This window comes from Crocodylus porosus, unplaced genomic scaffold (genome assembly GCF_001723895.1).
Source record: "Crocodylus porosus isolate Cpor-Errol unplaced genomic scaffold, CroPor_comp1, whole genome shotgun sequence".
Taxonomy (NCBI): Eukaryota; Metazoa; Chordata; order Crocodylia; family Crocodylidae; genus Crocodylus; species Crocodylus porosus.
In genome coordinates, this window is record NW_017728909.1 from 30,484,424 (window position 1) to 30,510,363 (window position 25,940).

At 39.8% G+C, this 25,940-nt stretch overlaps 1 protein-coding gene across 3 annotated transcripts in view; it reads right to left on the reverse strand.

The window, feature by feature from the left end:
* The window catches only part of PAIP1 (poly(A) binding protein interacting protein 1), a 44,476-nt gene extending 18,551 nt beyond the window's left edge, over positions 1-25,925 (reverse strand). The window contains exons 1-6 of one of the 3 annotated variants that reach the window (XM_019532028.1): positions 25,789-25,925; positions 24,682-24,851; positions 15,806-15,994; positions 9,108-9,220; positions 4,285-4,396; positions 2,940-3,065 (exon numbers count right to left, since the gene is read on the reverse strand). In XM_019532028.1, the coding sequence (XP_019387573.1) occupies positions 2,940-3,065; positions 4,285-4,396; positions 9,108-9,220; positions 15,806-15,994; positions 24,682-24,744 (603 nt within the window). In that variant the 5' untranslated portion in view covers positions 24,745-24,851; positions 25,789-25,925. Of the gene's footprint in view, positions 1-2,939; positions 3,066-4,284; positions 4,397-9,107; positions 9,221-15,805; positions 15,995-24,681; positions 24,962-25,788 lie in introns of those variants that run through there. The other 2 variants (XM_019532027.1, XM_019532026.1) reach the window with 2 other exon arrangements.
* Between the last annotated feature and the right edge of the window lie 15 nt (positions 25,926-25,940).

Genomic DNA, 25,940 nt, shown 5'->3' on the forward strand with positions numbered 1-25,940 from the left:
TGATCAGAGGTCAGGAAAACAGACTTTATGATGAGAGGCTGAGAGCCATGGGGCTCTTCAGCCTGGAAAAGTGCAGGCTCAGGGGTGATCTGGTGGCCACCTATAAATTTATCAGGGTTGCTCATCAGGGTCTGGGGGAACGTCTGTTCACCAAAGTGCCCGAAGGGATGACAAGACTGAACAGTCACAAATTCTGCTGCGACTGATTCAGGCTGGACATAACAAAGAACTTCTTCACTGTCCGAGCCCCCAAGTTTTGGAATAGACTGCTGCCAGAGGTGGTTCAAGCGCCCACTTTGAACACCTTCAAGACACATTTGGATGCTTATCTTGGTGGGATCCTATGATGCCTGCTGACTTCCTGTCCCTGGGGCAGGGGGTTGTAGTGAATGATCCTCCGGGGTCCCTTCCAGCCCAAACATCTATGAAATCTATGAAAAGGTGTAATTTCTGAACAAATAGTTCTACAGTTTTGCGTTTCTTTTTGTCTCAGACCAATACAGCTACCAAATACACCCCTTCCCCATTCATGCATTTACAATTCTCCAGTATATTCTAATATGCATATAAAGGGTTTACTTGGCAAGCAGAAAACTTATACACCTAGCAATTAGCTTTTCCTGCAAGCCTGTCAGCCAACAGATGGCAGCAAGAACCTTACTCTGTTCAGCAGAGGTAAAGAAACCGCTGGTAGAAGGGAGGATTCTGTTGCCACCAGATAACTTAAGTGCAGATGCTCTGTCAGCAGAACTTTTGAGTCCCATTCTCAAAGCTTCTCCTGGTGGCAGAAATTCCTTTTGCCAAGCAAAATTCTGTACTGTGTGGTAGAGTCTGCTTAGGCTACAGCACAGGCAAAGAAGATGAATGGCTTAAGTAGATGCCAAGGACAAGCATACTGCTTCAAGAACTTGGAATTACAATCAACCTTAAGGTGTTAATTGGAAGGCCTATGCCCAGCAATTCAGGACAGAAAAAAAAAGCCAGGCATGCTAAATTAATTGCAAGTGGACCATTTCATGTAGAAATTAGCAAAATTAGGCAAAGCGTGCCAGCCATTTTTCTGTTTACTAAACCCTTCAGATGTTCTTAGAATGTACAGGAGAAATACAAGTATAGTTTATACCATTTGCACTTTATGAAGCAAGGGCACTTCTAGAGCCCCAACTCAATCATGAGCAAAGCAAGCAGGGTCTGGCAGAAGTACCTGAGGCCAAAGGCCCCCTGGTAATGCTCCCACTACCAGTCCATACAGTTAAGCAATGGGGACCAACCTTTTTGGCAAATGTGTCACAAATTAGCCCCTCACATTCCACGTGCTGTTCTAATCCCCATCCCCTTCGCTGCCCTGTTTCCTGCTTATTGCCTTCTCCTTTGTGCTTTATCTGCCACTGTGCTGCCTGCCCCTTCCCTGACCTGCTGCAGGACAGAGACAGAGACAGAGGTCGCCTGCACCAGTTATGGTACACATACCATACACTGGCCACCCCTGCTGTAAAGCCTTTGGCCACAGTTTTTGAGCAATGCCACTAGAATCTAGGAATTGTGACAGATACCACAGCAAGGACCTTTACATACACATCATGCAGACTAATCAAAAGACATATCAAGCAATCAGGAATTGTATGACCAGACAGGCTGGGGATTACATAAGAATCCAAACAGCCAGGCTGAAACTGATGCTACGGCAAGCCCTCTCAGTGGCTAGTATAGTACTGCTGTGGAAAGTTTCTACACATGCTATATTACACTACGACTCCATGGCAAGATTTAAAATTCTTTTTTTCCAAGTATCATCTGTCTTCTACCATGCTTGGCAAACCTGAATCCCCCGTCTGTTTGTGATTGAGCCCCTTCTTTTAGCATTCTCAGAGTCACACACATACCAGATGCTTAAAGCTCTAATTTTATTGCTCTTTGTTATTTAACACAATAACTTGCCACCCACTTCCCATATCCCAGTTTGAGCTGCTTCCTACTTGCTCCTCCATCCATGTGCTAACTGCCTTCCTCAGCATCCTGGCTCTCAAGATGCTGACGCCACGTGGGTCAACAATAGTCAAACAACCCTAGCCAGATCTTGAATGAGGACTCTGCCAGCTTTTCAGATTTCTCCAGAACGGTGAGAAAAAAGACACTTTAAACACCTGAACAAACATCCTGATTTTTCAGAAGTGCTGTGAAGGAGTTCAGCACCTTTCAACAAGGCTTCTTATATACACCAAAATATGCATTTAGAAACCTCATCATCAAAGAAACCCATGTAAAAAAATAATGGCAAATGTTCATTAGGCAACGATCAAATGTTAGAAGGACTCTGGTCGATATATAAATAAGCAAGTATTTTTTAAACATTGTATAATACAAGTACATTTGCAGTTAAGTTTACTAGTATTATTTATTTATTTATTTTTATAGAAAATGTGACACAGGGGGACTTAGGTATTTTTCAAACTCTCAAAAGGCAGAAGACTTCCTGATCAAAAAAGAACAAGATCTAGGGGTGCACCGATAGAGATTTTTGGGGCCGATAATGATAGTCGATATTTAAGGAGGTGTATCGGCTGATACCGATCCGATATCCAATACAGCTGCCTCCAGCTGGTAAGTCCAGTGTAGTGGAAGACAGGAGGGGAGGAAGGGGGCCTGGAGTGGGGCAGATCAATGCCCCCCATGGTGAGGTAGGGGGCAGCGGCAGGCAGGGTGTGGAGCCTTAGCTTGTACAGTGGGGGGGCAGCTCCCACTGCTGCCTGCACTCTGGGAGAGCACAGGGGAGGCTGGGGTAGGGTTGTGCGGGGCTCTTCTCAATGGGGGTTGCGCTTGGAGGAGGTGCCAGGGGTGCTGGGAGGATGCTGCATCTACCCAAATTTTGCTGAAATGTGGTTTTCAACACTCTATTGTATTCTGTAAAGAGAAAATCCTGAATATTGAAATCTTCCTACCTTTAGTAACTTTACTGCACAGATCAAATTATTGTCCACAGGATTAGAAAAAAGTGCATTTAGTAATTCCCGCAGGCCAACCTGAAGAATCTCAGCTCGTGTTACCTGTCCTTTTGTTCCCTTAATCTGCAAAAGATCATAAATAATTTTCTGAGAAAACAGATTAGAATACTTTCATAAATTTGTTCTTCAGATTTCCCTCTTCTATTCTGTAGATTGTTTTGTGATACATGAAGTAGATTGGCTTTACAGGTACAGGAGATACAGGTAATACTGTAAATAAAAGGTTTTTAGAAGCTCCTGAAGTATTTTTCAGATAAAATTTGGCATATACAGAATATGATAATATTATAAACTGATTTTATTAACACTTGTTTGGGAGGAGCTGTAAAATGTTTGATTTTATCATGAATGATGCATGTCATCCTAAGATCTTTGTAGTTAAAGTTACCTTCTAATACATAATTTTGTAATCTCTACTCTCAGAAGGATCATGTTTTGGATGCAAGTTTAGGCATGAAAAAACATCTACAACTATTGAATAAGGAAAACAGAAAATATAAAAAATTTGCATGATTCAGGACATTAAGCAAAAATACTAACAGTCAAAAGTCAGGGAGGAATTTCTTCTAAAACAGTGGTACTCATCTTTTTTAAATTTAAGGCACACCTTAAAAAATGCCAGCTGACTTCCACGTGTTTTTGACTACATAAAAATAAGAGCAATTCTTCTGTTGCAAAGAATTCAGAAAGACAAGAACAGGTCAGATTGATTTTAGCACTAGGGATTCTTATTTCAAAGTTCTGAGTTTATCTTGAGAAGCTCCTGGAAACCAAAAGTGTACAGATGTTCAAGCTTTTTCTCCCAGGGAAAAATGGCCACTCCAGGAGAAAAATAACCTGGGAATAACACAGTTAAATCACTCCTAGGAGAGTATCTCCTGGGTCAGTGAATGTACATGCCATGGCTTCTCTCAGAAGAGAGCATAATTAGGGACCTACCAAAATTTCATGTCGTCCATAAAATTGCAATCAGCATTGCCTGCAAAAATCCATACAGAAAGAAAAAAAAAGAACTACTTACTGAAAATAAAATGCTGGCTCCCCAGCACTTTTGCCAATGGGTCTTGCCCAGCGGTGTTTGCCCCTCCAGCAGGGGAAGGGAGCAGGAGGGTCATTTGGGGGCAGTGGGGATCTGCATGGCCAGGCCAGAAGTGCCAGGAGCCAATGCCCATGCTGTCAGGGGTAGGGTGACTGTGGCCAGGCCACTTGGTGCAGCACAAGGACCCCAGCCAACGGCAGAGGGTTGCCACGGGATCTCTGGTGATGATGCAGAACTTCTTACCTCTAGGTTAAGATACAGTTCAGCTAAGAACAGCACAAATGCATGAAATTGTTTTCGAGTAACCTCATCCCCTTTTGCTGCTTGATCTCTGTTTTCATATTCTGTTCGACATCTTAAAAAAAAAAAGAAAAAACACCTTCAGTATCAAATTATTTTTCTCAGTAGGCATTCTAGAGTTGAAGTAAGATTTAACTGTTACATAAGACAATGTTATGCAGAACTAATACACAATATGTAGGAACCTACCAAATTCACAGCAGAAGTGGGGCACAATGCAGTTCTTTTAACCTTGCAGGTTCCCCCGCATGCTCCTCCACTGCTAATTGGTGAAAGGGCCATGCTTGCAGCTCATTTTGATTGGTGGGGAAGCAAAAACTGCGGTTTTAAATATGGCGTCATTTTTGCCTCCTGCCGCTGAGGGGCCCTGGTGGCCCCAATGCTTGTTACTGACCAGTGGGGAGGCAAAAACCACACCATATTTAAAACCATGGTTTTTGCTTCCCTGCTAATTGGGTGGGAGTGGTGCATCACCTCTGCCAATCAATGGCTGGGGAGGGGACACACGGGGGAACATGAAAGATTAAGGGAGCTATTGTGTTCTCTACTTCTGCTGTGAATTTGGTAGGTCCTTATCAATATGGATTAGAAAAAACAGAATGCAGGGTGTCAATAAAAGTACTGGTTTATGACAGAAAATAGAGAACTTTAAACAGACTATTTTTCTGACAAAAATTGAATCTATGATCCCCAAAATAGGCAAAATATTTTAAGTGCAGAAAGAATGGAGACAAACAGCAGAGTGAAATAGCACATTACAATATCTATACATTACATGACAGGTGGCATGTTACATATTGAAAAATAGGTTCATAGTGCAACTTGGATGTATACAGAAGTGGTTAGGTTTATTTCAATAATACTTTTATATCCTCCTGAACCACATTAGACATTTAACATATGTAGCTGTTCTAATTTTGATTCATCACAACAATCTGACACAATTAAACTGTAAAAAAGTTAAGATCCATAATCACACAAACTACAAGTAATAGGAATTGTATAATTACAATAAGAAGGGACTATGGATCACTTTTTTCCAGAACTTTTAACTACCTGTATCAAACGGGATGCGTTACTGTGCATTTTAGTAGAATACAAATTTACAAGCATGTCAATAAGGAGAATTTCATAGACAGCCTCTTTTTCAATTGGCAAGCTTTACCACTGTTTACAAGATTGTTATAAAGCTGAGAAGTCTGAACATCTTTGAATACTACAGTAGGACTAAAAGATGAAAGAGATGTGGTTGGTACCATAATTAATGTTATTTCCTTGAATTTTAATGGTAGTGTTGAAGTAATGTTGTAATTATGATGGTCTGTGGAACATCCAAGAGGCAAGGACTTTTTCTGGACCATTGGTACAGTTGGAAGTGTTTTTGGACAAGGTTTGGGACACCAAGCTAAGGAAGGCTACCCTTCCTTAGGTCTTTATTTTTACTGTCAATATGAAATAGGAGATGAACACAAGCAGCCCTGACTTCAAGTTTTCTGTATGGAATAGTAAGTCAGATATTCTTAAATACAATCATACTTCTAATACGACCCCTGAGAGCAGAAAACAAGTGCAATTCATTGACTAAATTCAGGACCGGGAATCATAAATGTTGCTTTATGGTCTTGGTCAAATAAACTACTCTCAAATTACATTTCCAAACCTGAGCTACTACAGCTTTTTTTTCAAACAAGGTACCATAATTTATTCTCAAAAGTTAGACTCCGCGGTCAAAACCATGCACCCAGAGTTCCTACAACATGATAAATGTAGAGGTATTTGGTATTAACTTTTATCCCCAAATAAAGAGGGGCTAAGAGGGAAATAACGGAGATTTTACACTGAACAAACAAGGGTAAGAAATCCAGGACCTCAGGTGTCTACTTCTAGGCCAAGAAAAGCTACAGAGGGCTTCTGTAATTAATACATATTAAAAAACAACTTTCATTTGTTATAATAAAACAGAAAAAAAACCAAGGACTAAAATATAAACTGAACTTATTTTTAACAAAGTTTACTATGTATGTAACAACTGAACTCCATCTCTCAATCACCGGTTCACTACTAGCTGGAATAAAAATCAGAATTCCATTATCTTCAGAGAAGTAAAATAATGAAAAAATAAACATTCTGAAAACTAGTAAAATTGGCAAAATATAAAGTAAGAACTATTAAACAGATCATACTTTAAAGTTATCATGAGACCGAAAAAACTAGTATCTAGCAGCTGGCATCTTAATCATTAAACTTAAACTATCTTAATCTTTCTAAATACCATGCTTGCAAATAAATTGAGGTAGACTTTTTAATACTCAATACCACACAAAACGCCCTTGTTCAAAAAGGGGAAGTTTTACTAATCATAAGACCCTTTGCAAAATGCATTCAATCCATACAGTCATCAAATGCAATATAAAAGAAAACAATGTCCATGCAATTTCTAGTTTTTCTTTTTGGAGGGAAAAGGGTTAGGTATTCAGATTCGCCAAAGGGAAAAAAACAGTATTGCTTTTTATTACCCAGTGGATTTCTCCTGACTGACACAACAATGAGACGTTTTGAAGGTTATTTTACCTTCACTACTAATTGCATTTGAACAATTTAAGGAGTCAATTTAAATTTATCCCTTACGTTCATTAATACCTTGAGCTTCACACAACACATTTCAAGAGATAGTCCATTTGAAAAATAAGAATTTATGTCAATTAGAAACAAGTCATTATTACAAGTAACAAAAGATGTAGCAGGTCAGCTCCACATCCTGGACAGGCATGGCATACCAGGACAGTGTCAGCTGCCATGGCCAGTCACCCCTGCAGCAACATATTTTTGTACCCTTTTCCCTTGCCCAGTTTCACTACTGCAAGTAACACCTAAGCATACTGTAATAACTTAAAGAAATTTAGGGGAAGTGAATTAATCTCTCCCCCCATTTCATAAGTTTACCCACTCATCTAAAGCCTGCTTCAAAGTTTCCCCTGAGGGGGGTGTCCAAAACATTTGGCCCCATGGGCAGGATGAGTTGCACAGAACTAGTTCACAGGCCAGAGCCAGAGTGCAGTGCTGTGTCATCTGGCCATGAGACTGGAAATTTGGTGGCCATATTTGGTGGCAGTATGAAAGTCATTGTTTGTCTTGTTGCCAAATTTCCTGTCCAAGAAGAGACAATATGGCTCTGTGGATCAGATCCACAGGTGGTATCTTTTAGCTTTATACCACTGCCCTATATTGTCAGTTGCTCAGCCTATACATGGAAATATTCTGTAAAAATTAAATATGGAAGGAAAAACTAGCAAAAATTGGTAAGTATACTCAAAGTTAATTAAAGAACAACACTTTTTAACTGACTAGATTTCAAACTGCCAGTGTAATGTATTGGAAACTATAATCTTTAAATATAGAATTACCTCAGTAGAAGTCCAGATTCAAAAGAATGTGCCTTACTAACAGAACTCTGAAATGAGAATGCTTTTGTTATGAATTTAACTTCTCTTCTAACTTTATAGACATACTTCTCTACTTGTACACTCAAATATGAAAAAAGCTTTTTGAAATTAAAATGCAGTATATTCAAATCCAGAATTTTTTTTAACTTCAACATTTCTGGAAATGTAGAATGAAGTGTTTGCTAATATCAGCCGTATTAACATGCAAGAAGAATTCAGAAGCAATATGGTGCTACAGAAAAGAGTCTTCACTCTTGAATTTCAGGGGTAGGTTGAAAATAGCATCTTTCTTTTTATTCGGAGAGGCCATCTCTACATGGAAAGTGATGGACACCTTTACAAAGGACTGGAAAGAATTCTACAGTCCTGAAGAAAGCTTTTCCCAAAGTGTTCTAACCAACAGGTTATCCAACTGGCAGCCCAGGGGCTGCATGCAGCCCACAGGCTATTGCTCAGCTGCCACTTCCTTTCCTCATCCCCCCTCTATTGCTTCTTGCTGTGACAGCTGGGTTCTGCAGATGCCCTTCTCTCCTCCACCTTCTACTTCCTGCCACACTCCTGGGGGCATGGTGGTGCTACAGGAAGTGGGGCTGAGGTGCCCAAGCTGTGCACCAGGGGCACAGGGGGCGCACATGCACGACCTGAGAGTGCAGGTGCATCCCGTGTCAGACTCCACTCCTTGTGTAGCTGGTGGGCAGTAGGACAAGGCTGGAGCACCAGTGCTCCCCCTGCAAGCACTGGTTGGGGAGCAGGATTGTCAACAAAAGCAGCTGCGCTGCTTCTGGAAGTGGCCAGAGCTCCAGAAGCAGCGTGGCCATTTTTACGATAAGCTAGATTGACGCCCCCGCAGCCAGCATGATTGGCAACCAGGGGACCCCCCCAACCTGGTCACTGACTGGTGTCAGGAGGAGGCACGTACTCCCACCCCTCCAACTCAAGAGGCACTAGACACCTGTGCTGTGCACGCAGCAGTGGGAGGGTCCAGATTGCCTGCATGGCAGGTGGGAAATGAATTGGGCTGCATGAACAGCCAGAAGGCAAGTGAGCTGGGCTGCTTACACAGCAGGGGTGGGCTGCACACACACCAAGTGGCTTCCAGGTCTGCAGCTTGTTGTCCCTGGAAGTTGGACAGCCCTGATCTTTTACTGCACTGACATTCTGTTTCAACACTGACAAGTTTGTAACTTCTGCTTAAAATCTCAAATCTCAACATTGTTTTCAGAGGAGTGAAACACATTAAACACTACAGTGAGAGTGAAAACAATAGAAAGTAAGCACATTTTTAAGCTTACTCACTTTACTAATACAATTACAGATACTGACCTTTGAAGCAATAACTGCCGGAAGTTTCCACTTTGTGGATTTATGGTTAAATGATGAGACAGATAGTTGCACAACCTTGCTCCCATGTAGGAAAAATTGGGGACAGATGTTGCCTTTAAAATAAGTATAAAAACCATTAAGAAGAAAGGAGGTTAGCTTATTAAGCTTAAACATTACATACTCTTTCATTTGGTAAATACAAATAAATGCCTAAAAAACTGGCTGTCATCACTAATAGCAGAAAATAACCACTACAACCATTCCTATCTGTATTATAAAGTCAGTTTTAACAAGGGCTCACTCCAAAGCTACTGCTAATTCAAAACCCAAGTTTTCCCACAAAATGAATTAATGACAACTGTCATTTTTAGTCAAAAGTCTGAGCCCCCCATCCTTACTGTAATCAATGCCCAGAATATCTGAAAGTCACTCTTAGCTGGTAACATATTGTTCAAGGGAGAAGATTCCAAGCTGTGGTCTATGTCATCATTTCCTTTTTCAATTACAAATTTGAATATAAAGGGTGTACAACAGTCTGAGAGAAATGGCAAGTGTTAGCAAAAGATGGTTGGTCTAAAAGTTAGGAAACTTCTGGTTCTCAGTATACAGTTCAGAAACACAATCTGAGAACCACTAAACTAGAAATAATGCTCATTTTTAGATTCAGTCACCTGCTCTCTAAAGAGCATGCATACATATGCACCATACATAACATTGAGTTCATAGGCACAGAGAAAGAGACATAAATTTTAGAATACCAGTGTAAAAACTCTCTAATGTTATCTGTATGAAGCAATAAGAAATTTAAAAACTAGAAACCTCTGAAGAATTAATCATTTCTGCTGAGAAAGGGTTATGGCAAGGGAATTCTATAAACTGCTGTTAGATTTTGAAGAATCGAGTAAATATGGTACTCTTAAGATGACTTTTCCCCGCCATCTGACACAGGGAGAAGGCCCCCCAATCAGGTACGATGGTGCTGTGGGGGGCAGGTGGCTGCTGTGGCTTGGGCTCCAGCCTCTATCTATGGTTAGGCCTCAACATGCTGTTATCTCCACCCTGAAGCCTCTTCCCCCCCATTTCCACACAGCCTGTGCAAGACAGAAGCCTTTCCCCTGTGGCTCCACTCTTCCTGGTTCCTGAAAACCAGGGGAAAAGAAGTGTGAAGATGTTCATTCTTGTAGGGATGATTTCCACCTGATTCTTATCAGGCTATTTTTCTCCCAGAGTGGCCTTTTTTGCTCCAGGAGAAAAAGTCTGAAAGTCTGCACGCTTCTGGTTTTTATAGGGAGAAAAGTAATTCTCCTGGTAAAACATTAATGTCTGTACATAGCCTTAGAAAGGCACGGTTTACTAGAATATAGCAATTAACGAATGATGAACAGTAGGCAGGCGTATTGGGCGAAGCAGTAAGTATTTGCTTTGGATTTGGATTCAGCTGATTTGGAGGGACAGCAATTCAATTCGGCGATTTAAATCACTGTCCCAATTCAATTTGGCCAAATCAGATCTGAAGATTTGGCATCGCTTTGGAGATTTGGCCATAGACTAAACAGGCAGCAATCCTCACCACGCTGGACACAGCTGCCTCCAGTTGGCAAGTCTGTTGTGGTGGGCCGAGGGAAGGGGCTGGGACAAGCTGCCCAGCTCGGGCTGTGGGGCGCAGGATGCAGGCATGGCATGCTGCTGCTTGCTCAGCTGGGGCGGGGGGGAGAGGACACAATGCAGCTTGCTCTGGGTGGGGCGGGGGGTGCAGTGCAGGATGTGGGTGCAGCAGCACTGGTAGAAGGGGCTATACCTTGCTGCTGCTTACCCCATTCCGCCTGGAGCGAGCTGCACCTGCATCACGCCTGCCCCCCAGGGTCCCAGCTGGGCAAGTGGCAGCAGAGCACAGCTCCCGCTCCCAGTGCTGCCATGCCCACATCCCTCACCGAGGCCTGCGGCCCCTGCCTCCGGCTGAGCAGCTTGTCCCAGCCCCAATCTATCCCTCACTGTGTGGGCATTGATGTGCCCCCCCTCTTCCTACCACAACAGACTTACCAGCTGGAGGTAGCTGTGTCCAGCATGATGAGGGCTGCTGCTTGTTTAGTCTATGGCTGAATCTCCAAAGCAGCACTGAATCTTTTCCGAAGCAATTCAGAGACTTCTGATTCGATTCAGATTTGGAGATTCAGCCACGAAATCGGGCTAAATCTCCTCTGAATTGAATCAGCTACCCAAGTTTCGCACAGCCCTAATGCACAGAACTTTTGTTAACACCGTTTTATATAAACTCAAGTAGTAAATTTTACTTATTAGTCTTTAGGGCTGAATTCAGTCAGTAGTTGCTTCATTCTCCAAGCATGTGGTCCACCTTAAGAAGTATGTTGTGCTCAAGATACCAAAGATGTCATTACAAAAAAGAGAAATATATACGTTGTCGTAGAGAACTCTTGAATTTGTACTTAAGATGAAAATAAATTAGAAAAATTAAAAGAAACCTGTTCATAAGTAGTCATGCAAAACTTGAGGTATACAGGTATTCAGCATACTAATTAAAACTCATTGACAAAGTAGTAACAATACCAAAGAAAAACAAAAAAAACCCCAACCCAAGGAAATGCAGGAGAAAACAAAACATTTAAAAAATCTTCCTTAATCACTAACTGTTCTACATTTGACTGAGAAAGCAGGAATGAAGCCTTCACATGGAGGCTGTGAATCTCTCAGCATGACTATGTTATCCATATATAACAAACGGGCTTGAATTTTCCCGGAAAACTGAGAAAAAGTAGGACTTTCATCAATATACAACATGCATTTATGCAAGAGAAATAAAAATCAGAAAAAAAGATTTCAGAAGAACTTCATATGTTCTAGGCTAATGACAACTGCTGCAGTCTGGGTGGAATTGGATTTGTTCTAAGAGAACTAGAACTTTAAGACAAAATGGACTTGGCTTTGTTTGAATTTCTGTAATAGGAGCCGAAGAAAAACAAGTTGTGTAGTTTGGTAGAACTGTAACCCTAACTTGAGTGAAATACAAAAAGAATTTTAAATATGATTAGCTAGAAGACTGGAATTGAAATGTTATGTGCCCTAGCTTTCTATGCAGAATTGCAAGCTTTCCTGTCTGGGCACAATAAATGCCTTTTTTCATGCACCATTTTATTTTGGATTGTCAGCCCTTTTGATATCAGCCTTTGGGGAAGTTACAACAGCCCAAAAACAGACTAAAGCAAATAATTACATTAAAGGTTGGATGTAAAACAATTTTTACATGAAAATTTTACACAAAATCTCTTCCTACATAGATTAGAAAAATGGCTATACATATTACATCTAATAACAGCTTTGTTTTGCCCATTCTGCTCCTCTATTCGTGGTGTTCCACACATCCAAGTAGAAAACCAAAACGGATGATACTAACTATAACTATGAATAACAGATGTGTATGGCTGGATGAACCCTGTTCTGAAATAATTTCAGTCAGTTCTATATGAAGCCCTTTATAAAGGCTAAGTTCCCATGTGATTTACCAGCCATTCAGCCACCTCTACATACCTCAGATTAACTCAGGCAGACAAACCCAATTACACATTCCTGAAATGCTTTACTATTGCATATACATTTTTACTCAGCTTTAAAGATTTTGAGAACAATCACTATAGGAGAATATTGTAATAGATAACCAAAGTATCCATGGCAAGTGTTGCACAGAATGAAGCAATATGCTCAGGAACACAAAATATAAACCAGTGTAGTTTATTTGCTTAGCAAAAACAGATTATACTGCTCTTTTCAATGGCTCCCCAGTCAGAGACTGATTGAAGATCTATCTGTTTTCACAATCACTCATGGAATTGGACCCATCTTCTGAAAGTCTTGGTTTTACTTGAAACTTGTTTTTCCAATATAAGTATATTCCAACTGAATAACTGAACTATGTCAGTATAGGACCATATCCCAGATCAGAAGGGAAATAAAAGGACAGAGACAGGGCTATTAACTGTCTCCATTTGTTTGTGTTTTTTCTCCATTCCTTTCTTTTATATTATGAAGGACACCCTGAACACTTGATCTTTCTGTAACTAATAAAGCAATGCTGGAGTTCACAGACAGCCTAAGACAGTAGTTCAGAAATGTGAACTGATGCCTTCATTATGAAGTATGCCAACCTGCATGCCACATAACAGGTTAAGTTAAAAAAAAAATTATTTCACTGCTCAAAATATTATGAAAAGTCTACTGTGACCCCACATATTTTGGCGCCTTGAATGGGTAGGCTTGGAGAGATACAACTTCTTACTACTACTATCCCAAATCAGGAAGGAGACGAACAAGCCCAAGGGAACCTCCTGAAGGTCTGCCCAATCCTAGAGGATCCCACGAACAAACAGTTCAAAACAGTTGGTTTTTGAGGAATTTTTAAAAGTTACTATTTTCTATCCAGTTTTGAATAAACTAATGCAAAAAGTTTTTAACGCCCAGAATTGAATAGATAACATTCCTTAACATAACATTTTCAGGAAAAAAAAACATTCTAAATTAGGAATAGATTTTTAACAATGGTTAAGTTGCAAAGGGGAAAAATTAATGGCTTCATTTTCCTGAAGTAAGTAGTGGGGGACAAACTCATTTCACAAAAATTTGGGAAAGAATTTCAAGAGGTAGGTTCATAAAAGCATGGAGAAATTTCACAGGAGCTGAGCCTAGTGTGGATCCCAAGTCATAACAGTTATCTCCAAACCTCATCTCTTTAGAATTTTGTAGGAAAGCCAGATCTCTTACACACACACACTCACACTAAAACTAATCAAACTATTTCTCCTGCGAGCTGGAAAAAAAAATGTATTGTTGATTTGAATTTTTAATTTGGGAAGCGCACAGTAACTATGATGATGGAAGCTATAAGAGTACCTAGATAAACGAGCATCAATGAAATAAGTGACTATTTTCAACTGCTTCTTTTTGGCACAAGGAACCAACATCATACATTTATTATGCCTCTTGAATAATTTACGGAGTTCTTATCAGTTGATAACACTTTAAAATTATTACAATGTTTGATGACAAGATCTTAAGGGGAAATTAAATCATAATTACATAGCTACCAAAGGAATATATGAAGCCTTTCACCTGAGTACTTGAAGACTGTACAATTTTATGACAGAATACATCAAGTGCATAGTCACTGAGAAAACAAATATCTTCCCTGGAAGGGCAGGAAATGGAGGATAAATCAGTAAGGGTGTACAAAGCGGGCCCTATTTGATTCAGTCTGAGCCCGAATCAGGGAGAGCAATTCAATGAGTTGATTCAGATCACTGTCCCCGATTCGATTTGGCTAAATCTGAAGATTCAATGCTGATTCAGAGAATCAGTGATTCAGACACAGTTTTAAATGTTTTTTCTACATACCCTCAGAGTACCAGGTCTGGCTTGTGAACGCCGAGATGCTGGGGTGCATTGAGAGTCCCACAGAAGTGCGGGGGAGCCCTCCATATGGTTGGCGGCAAACCCAGAACTGGACCAGAAGTACTTGGGTCAGAAGGCAGACCCAGGAGGCACCAGTTGCTGAGCCAAGGGGGCACGGGGGCCCCCCCGTGAGCTCCCCGGCAGACCCGGCAGTGGACTGGAAGTGCTTCTGGTCCACTTCCAGGTCTGATGCCAAATGCGCTGGGGAGTTTTCCACACCTCTGTGAGACACTCCAGGCACCCCAGCATTGCAGTGTTCATGAGCCACCTGATGCCTAGAGGTATGTAGAAAAAACATTTAAAGCTGTATCTATGTCTGAATTACCAAATCTTTCCAAATAGATTTGGAGGGTTCTGATTCGATTCGGAGCGATTAAAGGGTCCTCTGATTCAATTTGGATTCATGGATTCAGCCACCGAATCAAATCAGGGACTGAAGCTTCGCACAGCCCTAATAATCAGTCAGCTAAATGTACTGAACCTTCAGTTTAGTTATTAACCCAAACTATTAAACATGCACCCCCCCAAGAAAAATTTAATAGAACTTCCCTGATAAAACTAGTCATTGTATTCCATGCTTACTGCTCATTTCTTGAACAGGTTCTTCCCTTTTGATTTATCCATAGATTTTACTTCATCTTGGGATGTTCTAAAATATCTGTTATCCAAGATATCTAGCAGCACGACTAGCTGCTAACTAGCAGGCTAACACTGCATACTTTAAAAAAAAAAAAAAAAGGCACGTCTCTCATGGGGAAAATGTTTCCCTTATTAGCATCATTAAGAATATTTTCTTCGGGAAGAGATGAAAAGAGTTAGAACTGAGAACTCAAGGGTTTCTGATCTATTTGCTATAAAAATAAAGTAATTTGAAATATAGCTTATCCTACGTTAATAGCTATCACTTGGATTCCACTCTATGGTCCTAGCAACTCTTAAATGATAAAACAAAAAAACACAGACCACTAGTAACTTCTGAGTCCCAGACAAAATACTTTACTACACCAAATTACAAGCTATAAGTAGAGAAATAAAAAGGAATGAATACAACTAGAAAAAGGTGACTGACATAAATTATAGGTTATCCTTTATCTTGCAACCTGCAGTAAATAAGTATTTATTCCCAGACACTATTTTGCAGGACAAAACTAGTCTCTGTAAACCTCACCTCACAAAAAATGGAACATAACAGATTGAATCTGTAGTTAAACCCTTGTTGTAAAACAGAATATACATACTACCTGTTGATAAATGAGTTCAACAAGTTCTTGCAATGCTTCATCTGTAGTAACCCAACTATTCAGCGTGTCTGCAAATTGCTCTATTTCAGTTTCAAAACAGCCTGGTTGTTCAGTGAGGTGATTTAGGAAGTCCTGTACATATTCTGTCAGGGTTGGATAGGCATCACATCCATCTTCAAAAGAGGAATCCTAGAGCAACAGAGTGATATATTCTTGGTTAGCAACTATTAAGAAGGAGGCTCAAAAGAAAAAAGGACCAGTACCCAATTTTTAATAGTGATCAACCACCCCTGCACCCAAGTCTCAGCAGAAGGTACAAAAACCAAACAAAACGAGTCATTTTGTCATGATCTACCTTACATAAGAGGTCTCATTTCTGTAGTACTTGTGCATGCCCCTGTAGCTCTACAAAAATGGTCCATCTTTCTGCTTAACTTTTGTAGTGCTACAAAAATGTTTGTAGTATTACAAGTGTAATGTCTGTCCACAGCCCCCCGAAGTAGCTTTGCTGCTAGTCAGGTCCTCCGAACTGGATGGACTGCAAGATACAGATTAGATTTAGAAGTCCACTAGTCCTCCAAAGATTAACACTGTCATCCAATAAAAAACACAATTGTTGTTTGAGAGATTCTTAACCCTTGGAAAGGGAAATACAAGTAACAATGCAGAACTCATGGAAAAGCTTAAAGTTGTCTCCAAAATGAGATATTCCTGAGTGACTGCAATGCTAAAGTAGGAAAGGTAGGGGTACAGAAATAAAACTAAATGGAACAAGAGTCTTCACGATCACACGAAGGACAACAGAGTGAGATTAATTTTGTCACATCTAAAGGAACCATTTGATGAGTATCATGTTTCTGCATGAGAGCTGTCAAACCTATCACTGGTATCCAGAGATGTTATTAGTATAGGAATGACCATGTATGATTTATTCAATATACTACAGTAACATTCAGAATTTCAGAACTCTGAAGACAGCCACCTGCAGACCCCTCATCTGTAAGTCATAAGATGTTTCTTTTTCATTTGGTTCATTGTGGCAAAATGAGGAACAAGAATAGCACAATCTTGCAAGAATTCATTATATAAACTAGACAGTTGAGAAAAAGGATTTGAGGATCCAAATGATACTGAAAGTTTGGGGAATGTTATCATCAAGTGGAAGACTTTGAGTTACACTGAAAAGAGTGCAGAAGAGAAAGTGGGAATAACTCCAAGTTTAAAGAATAAAAGAACAGCTTGATGAAGATAGTAGGAAAGTAACTGAGGATCAACATGCAGTAAAGATCATTTGCCTTCATGATTAGTCTCAATTTTAGGCATCTGATTAAATCAAAATGGAGGTCAGGAAGCTAAGGCAACCCAAGAATAAAAATTGTGTTTTGGAGGAAAAGGACAGGCATTCTATAAGGGCACCAATGTATGGAGGAAAAAAAAGTATATTAACAGCAACGATTGTCTGATAGAGGACAAAAATAGAAATCTTCCTGCTACGAAGAATGCTATTATAGGAAGTAGAGTACTTTAATGAGGTCCTTCATAATGCAATGGATAAAGGTGAACAAACAGTCATTTTCTAGACAACTAAGCAATTTGTGGAAGAACTGGATTGTGACGCAATTCAAGAAGCGGTAAGAATGCACAGAAACAAAGCACCAGATATTGGTAACATTCCTGCTGAATTATTAAAAATGGATTGAGTGAGGTAAGACAGCCAAAGACTTTACACATTTTTGTTGATTTGAAGATTTGAATAAAATTTGGAATAACGTGATCACGTGCCCAATTTTTTAAAAAGCAAGGGGAACAAAGCCATCTTCCAATAATCACAATTCATAAAATCCTCCCTGATATTTTTATACAGACTTACCCCTTAAAAAGAGTAGACTGTGGTATAGTATCAGTATAGGTTCCAAAAATGGGTCCACTGTGGATCAAATATTTTCAGTTCTTCAACTACTGGAGAAAAGATGGCAATATGATCAGAATACATACACAGGGATTTTTTGAAGAAATTTTGAGAAAAACATATGATAGTATATCAGAAGATGGCCTCTGGGCCACAATGAAAGAAAACAGATTCTTTGAAAAAATTATTAGAAAAGTAAAACAAGATGTGCTGTAGGTAATGTGAAGTAGAAGTAAAAAAATGAAATCTCTATCCTATTTAACATAAATACAAGAGTACAGAAGGAAATGTACTCTTTTGGGTAGCACAGTTGTTGCAAAAATGTAAGAACTGAATGAATTTAAAAACTGCACCAACTTTGTGCTTGGGCTGATAACTTGGCTATCATATGAAAGGTATAAAGGAAGGTGTAAGACTTGAAGGAAGCAGCAAGAATGCAACTTAAAATCCAAAAAGATAAAACAAAATGCATAGCTGTCCAAGGATCATCTTGTCCATTTACAAGAGACAGCTAAGTCAATATCTACAGCCAATAACCCCAGGTACATTAGGACAATTTAAATATATAGGATAATTAAATTATTACCAACAGCTTGATGAGGGAAGGAATTAAGATACATGTAGAATGGAAATGCCTTTAACTCTTTCTCTGCAGAGAATTTTTAGATCCAAACTACTGAGAAAACTTCAGATATAAAAGACCATTACTACTGGTTTACTGTATACAGGGACGCAAGGACTAGACACTGAATGAAAAGGAAGCAAGACAACTAAATACTGTTGCAAATAAAGTTAAGACAAATTTAGGTTTCATTAAAGGAAAGTGGTAAGGAGAGAAGAGGATCTAATAAAGAATTAGGCAGGAGATCTATGAATAACTCAGTAAAGGTCGTGAAATCTCAATTTTAGTGGGCAAAACATGAAGTCTAGATGATGAAAAACAGATGAGCCAAATGTTTCTTGGGAAGCCATTCCTATGGGGGCTGACCTTGGGGACAGCAAGAAGATGGAAAAATAATACTGAGCAGCCCTGAGGGCTCTTGATATTTATTAGCAAAAGGAAAAATATACCTTTGGGGGACAGAGGAGGCGGCAAGTTGTTGTTTGCAATTATGAACACCTACAGTCCAGAGACAATGGGTAAGAATTAGCAAATCTTCACATAGCTTGCTAGCTATTGTACTTTTACACTAGGAAGCTTCAAAGTCTTTAAATAGTTCAGGAAAATATAATGTAGTAATCATAAAAAAGATTAAGTAATCTACAATAAAATACAGCAACTGCAGCTCCTGCTATGGAGTTAGAACAGATAACAGTTCAAGAAGCAGCCATGAAACCTGATTCCACAATAAAAGCAGCAGTTAAAGATCAGGAAGAGCAGCTACAGGGACCTGCCACCGCCATTCTTATTTGACAGAGAAGAAAGACTTAAAAGTGGGAGGAGAAGAATGTGGGCTGGATCCCATTTAACCAAGACATCTCTCTGAACCTGTACTTCACCCCGTCCCCTTTTTTTTTTTTTTTTTTTTTTACAGGCTGTGCTCTCTACCACATACCAGTAATAGAGCCCCAATAATACTCTAGCTTCAAAGTTACTATATCCAAAGGCAGACCGAACTAGTGAGGAAAAAATGTGTAATAAAATTAAATATATTACTAAAGCAGCACCTGACTACTTTAATAATAGGATCTGATAAACAAAGGACCAATTTAAATCTAGCCCTTAAATCGTACAACTGAGGCCAATATTAATCTCTCTCTCATGTACAACTTCTCATCAATAAGATTTCAAAGTGCTTTAAAGAGGAGTTATATATCATCATGCTTAGTACCTCAGGTAAAGGAAGTTCTCTGTTAGCCACAAACTCTATAAAGACCCTGATTATTTCTAAGTGGCAACAAATTAACAGATGACAGTATCACATTCACTTAGCCAATGATGGGACTGGAAGGTGGGGGAAATCAGTAAACAAGTTTTCATTAACTTCAGTAGACCTGGATCAGGTCCATAGTGCCCATTTCTCCTTCAAATAAAGTTGATGGCAGCAAAACCTGACCTCAAATGATCCACAAGTTAGTAATTTGCTTAATTACAATCTATTCTTCTCCCAACCATAGCCAGCTCGATTTTTAAGGAATTTATGATCTGGAAATGCTGAAAAAACAGTACAGGCAACGCCTGCTTAACGCTGTTTCACTTAATGCTATTTCGCTATAAGGCTAATTTGAAATTGATACCCGATTTCACTTAGCGCTCAGCAAGTTTTGTTAGAATGCTTGCAACTGCCATCTTGGGTCATTAAAAACAACCGCAGTCGCCATCTTGGGTCATCAAATACTTTTGGTTTTGCTTAACGCTCACTTTGGTTCCTGAAAAACAAAGCGTTAAGCAATCAAGAGTGCTAAGCAGGGGTTGCCTGTAACAAACATTTCATCTAGAGGAGTTACCAAACTGTGGTCCGAAGTCATTTTGTGAGGTCTGCTGATCATACTGTCCTCTTCCCTCCTCCCCCTTCCCCGTGCCTCTCTCTACTTACCTGTAGAATATATCAATCTACTATATATTATATAGCCTTGTATACTAGACTACATCTAATGAAACATCTATTGCACTCAACCCAATTATGAAAACAAATTGTGCAAGACAAGGCAACAAAAAGGATTCCACTTAGAGTCCCAAAAGTTATAGCAGGGAAGAAAAAAAAATAGATCTTTTGCTGGAGGGACAGCCATGTTTTTCATAAATTTCATAGACATTAGGGCTGGAAGGGACCTCAGGAGATCATCAAGTCCAGCCCCCTGCCCAAAGGGCAGGAAGTCAGCTGGGGTCATAGGATCTCTCACACTCTCTCTCACACTGACTCCAAAAGAATTTTGCATTACTGACAGGAAATATATAATTAATTATATTTATATTAGAATTTTAGAATATAAGCTTATGATATACCCAACACTCTAAACTTGGAAGGCACTATGTAATAAGATGCTTGCATTTTGGGCTTTTAGAATTCTAGTAGTTGGAGATTATTAAAGTAATCCCGACTTTGAATGGAATTCAGTTTTTTTATACTAAGTGCCCTACTCTTTTTTACATACCTACATCTTATGAACAACTTGTAAACATTTTTCAGTGACACCTGAATTTTCATGGCTGAAACTCATTTTGCATAGTGTTCTCTAGAAAGCCAAAAAAGAGAAAAGTATTGTTGCTAATTCTAATCCAGAGAAATTGAATTTTATCTAGGTAGAGAAACTAGAGAACTGTGATATTAGCTAACAATCATTTTAATTAAAAGACAAACATTGTTTGATTCCGTCTGAAAAAATCCATGGTAAAAAAATTTGTACTCTATTCAATTTTTCTGTCCCAGCAAAACATGCAAAGGCACATTGACCCAAAAGAGAGTAATTAAATAATTAGAATACCAAAATATATTTTTATTTCAAAGAAAAGGGGTAGTTAATAATGAAGTATGAACAGGGGAAAATATTTTAAATGAACTGTGAAACTTAGCATGCTGAACAGAATCACCAACATCAATCTCTTACATTCGTACAACATCTTATCTTGAAGCATCCCAAATGATCTTATACATTTAAATAAGCTACTCACAAGAATCACCTTGTCTTTGAACTTCAGCAATTATTTAATAGGGTACAGCAACACCACACCACAAACTAGAGTGCAGAATTAACACCATCAGTGCACGGGTTGGGACAAATTTCCAATTTAATTTCTTTACATTTGACCTGAGGCTAGATCCAAAAAAGGATGTAGGAGGAGCAGGGGCACCTAAATTCTAACCTGTGATCCAAAAAAAATCCTACTCAGTTTCCCACCTAATATTTAGAGGCACCTAAACTCACTAGACACTTCTCTGTTTGTTTTTGCTGCACATTAAGGATGTACAGAACAGTTTTACAGCTCAGCAATAACTTCCCTCCTAAATGTGTTCAGAATCCAGATCCCGGCCATTCCTACACCCAAGTCCTTTGAGGTGTTCTGAAAGCATGGCCAGCAACCACTGATGGGATCAGGAACCCCATAAAATGCAGTGCTGGTTACTTTCCTCTAAGATGAAGGAAAAAGAGGAAGCAGAAGAACAGGCCAAGCAGCATGGACAAAAATCCAGGGCCCGCACCCTCTTCTCACCATGTGGCACCACAGTCAAACTACACAGTCATACTCCCTCTTTCACAGTTTCCTTCTGTCCCAATCAAACTATTTGCTGCACAGTGGTCAGTTTAAACAGGAAGAACAGAAGGTGCCTCCTCACTGCTTAAGAGAAACTCTAGCCCAGAGGTTAGGGCACTCGTGCGGAAAATGGAGGTTTGAACCTCCGCAGACACCAAACCTTGGTCTCACATTTCCTAAGGGAGTGCTCCAGCTACTACATAAAAAGGTGGGAGCCACCACCTTTTCTTCTGTGCTTTAAAAGGAAAGTGAGAACCACTCAGACCTTTAAAAATTCAGCTATAGGAACCTACTTTTAGAAGATGACTAGGCTGCAGCAGATGGAAGCACCTTCCTACAGTCCTGAGTCAGGACTCTAAGATGCAGAGGAGTTTGAGATTGCAGATACATTCCTGTCTTCAATGTTTCCTCTTGGCTCACTTTAAATAGCTCCCTGCTCTATTTGACTGATTTGATGGTCAGTTTAGATCACTCTATTTACGCATTATAAAAGGAATTTAAGTTCCTAATTCAGAATTTCCTGTTTGAGGGCTAAGTGCCTAACTTGAAGGAAATTAAGTCCTTTACTGGATCTGGCCATCAGACCTCACAGCCTGACTTCTGCTGATAGCTCTTTCATAAGACAGGCACCTTTTTTATTACAGGGGTTATCTGAGCAAATGATCATTACAATTAATTCCCATGTATAAGAACAATCATATGTGTTCAAAAAGAAACACAAAAAAAAAATTTATTGATGTTAATTATTCAGTCTGCCCTAACGCCTTCCATCTTAGTAAATTACCTACTTCAAACGCAGGGGTCTTACTTTCATTTAAACATGTGTCCTGGTTGTTAAGAGGCAGAAAACACATGCCAGCACTTTAAAAAGGACCATCAAATAATAATAATAATAAAAAAAAATTACAATATGGGACAAGACATATTATTAGTCAGCTAATTATTAGCAAGCTTCATTTACAAAATGTAAAGCTACACATTATTTAAAAAGCACGTTACATGTCTTTAAGATGTTAGTCAATGAACGTATTCAAAACTTCCAAACAATTTCTCTAGTCTTTTGTCCCTCTATTTTTTGTTGTCCTTATTTATTTGCATACAAAAGTATGTGACCCCAATTGGTATCAGAGTTATATCTTACCTGGCAAGTCACAAAGTATACAGGGATTGAAGGTCACTAGTCTCACAAGGTTTCAGTTGTGTAAATGATACAAATATATAAGAAACATAATTTTTGTGCGAAGTACCATTTTGACAGCTTTGGAATAGAGATCCTCTATTATAGAACACATGACATGGGAGGCAGCAGCAATATTTCCCCATGAGATCCATGTGCTGGAGCATGTTCATATTATCATTTTGTCAACAGCTGCATATTGGCCAAGGGTTTGTATCATTCAACTGATTTTATTAGCAGAAGCAAGCTAGTAAAACCTGGTGTATGTTAAATTTGTACATGGAAATACAAACCTGAGACCACAAAAGAAAACACCTGTTACAAGGACTTTTTAATATGGTCCAGGGTTACAAACTTGGAGACTAAGCTAAACTTTTCCTAGGAGATGTACAATTCCAGGGCAAGGGGGAAGTTGCACAGACCCTTTCTCGTCTGCCAAAATTGTCTTTTACTTCCAAAGGTAAAAGATAAAAGAAAAAAAACCCATACTTCAGCTTTCAGCATGTGATAAACTAAGAGAAATCAACCACAAGCTGACTTTAGGTGCTGACTTCAAGCAGTAAAACTGAAGTGCCTTGTTTTAATTCTAAGTTTAGAGTTGCTGAAATGCATTAGTAACAATATGCCTTTTTAGCACGGTCTTGTCCCAGCACAACCTCCTGTAGTTTGGATATGCAGCACCAGCAAAAGCAGTTAAGTTTGCACGTTCTCTAGTGACAGCGATGTCAGCAGCTGTAAGCCAACAAAAGTTGTGATGGTGAAGCTTTCTAACATTTGGAAAGTCTCTGCTTTTTGTCTCTTTTCCATAAGTGACAAAAAGTGGTACCACTTAAAAAGTCCCTTGCATGCAGCCAATGGTTGACAGTGGTGGAATAGGTAAGTTATACCTGATCCCATGAGCCATTGTTTTAGAAGGGGAAAAAAAAAAAAGAGTTGGCTAATCTTTCAGAAGTTTAACTACTACTGTTAAAGCAATATGACACTTAATTTAGCTTTTTATTGCTAATCATAAGCAACTCATAAATCTACTTTATTTCACAAGGTGTACACACTTAGTTAGCTGATTAAGTATTTTTATATACAGTTACCATTGAGATAAAATGTGTCAAAGACTCGTATTCAAAATTCAGTTTTTATTTTGCCACCAACTTCTCAAAACGCAGTTGCTTTGGTATTGATAGTAAAGCAGTTGTTTTAGCATAAACAAAGAAAAAAAGCATTAAAGTTTGAGGTTTGGTTATTGTAACATGTGTACAGGAAGCCTCTGAGAATTCATACAAGTTCCTTAAGGAATTAAGTTGTTGCAGAAGTAACATTACAGTAGGTGGTAGGAAAGGTCTGCCTGGCATTACACTTAACAGGCGGCAGTGAGGCAACACAGAGGAAGTCAATACTTGACATAATGACGAAAGAAGAAAGGCTTACACGTATTCCATGACATTTTCTCATCACTACTTAAACATTTTGAAGGCAGTGGTAATCTAGGGCTTACTGGCCTTTTATGTCCAACACAAAAATGACAAAGAAAAAAGAATAAAAATTTGAACCTACATTAAAAAAAAAAAGTAGATACTAAAGAAGACTTAAATACTTACTGTAAAATTAGGATTGTATCCCGGTGGATAAAACTCAGGTGCATTAACTGACAACTTTGACATTATCACTGGAGCCACAGCCACCTGAGGTTTAGCTACTGCTGGTCCTGAATCAGAAATGGAAATTTTATCCTGTGATCCAGATGTGCAACAGACAAGCGTCCCAGGTTCTGGAAGGTTGTTTGTTTGTTTTTTAAATACCATCATATTATGTTAACACTTTTATGTTAGAATTTAACAAATTTCCATAAACAAATTTCAACAAGAATATAACCATAAAATGAACATTTGTTCTGAAGGAAAACATAAAAGGAGAAAAGAGGATTTCAGGAGTCTCAGATAACTACAGATACCACTTTTAAAAATCTGGTTTTTGCTCCCATTTTTGGTGCAGAACTAAGTCTTTCAGGTCTTTCTTAAGGGTGTTATTTTCTTTTAAACCTGCAATTTCTACAGAATGACAAGTCAGGTTTTGCTAAAGGGGTCTTCCTGTAGCAGTGTCAGTGTTTTGTGGTCCAAAGGCCCCCCACTAAAAAAAGGGGAAAACATGTTAAAGCTTTAGCAAACATTTTCTCCCAGATGTTAAAAAACCAAGCCCACTGGGAGGGGAGGGGAGGGGAGGAGAGGACCTGACAAGAACCCCTTCCCCTTGCAATGCCCCAACTTTTAGTGTCCCAATTTAGACCCTGATTCTGGAAACCCTCCTGCGCTGGCTTCACTCAGCCCTCAGTGAGACCCCTCAGGGGAGTCAAGTGCGGGCACCTGCGGGATTCAAGGCACACCTGGCATCAGCGTGGACCTCTACCTTCCTCATTAAAAACAAAATGCCATAAAAAACACATGGAGCTCTATAGATCCCTGCCCCCCAACTGCATTTCACATCTTTCTATAGGCATGGAGAACAAGAAAACCAAGGGCTGGGCACCTGACAGACCTCTACAGAAAGGATCCTGTCAAGAAAGTGCCCATGGGGCCCGCATTGACCCAGCAAGGGGGCGGGGGGCACGTTTTAAAGCGCTCTCTTCAGTGTAGGACGAGGCCGAGCCGAGCCGCAGCCGAGCCAGCAGCTCCCCCTTGTCCCCCCACGGCTCCTCGGCCCTTTGTTACCTGCCGGCGTTCCCTGCGGCCTGGGGCTCCGGGGCGCCGCGGTACCTGCGAGGCCGGTGCCCGGCGGCGCCGTCTTGGGCGGCCGCAGCGGCTCCTGTTGCTGCAGGAAGCCCGGCTTGTGCGCCGCGTCCGGCCCGGGGAAGGCTGCGAGG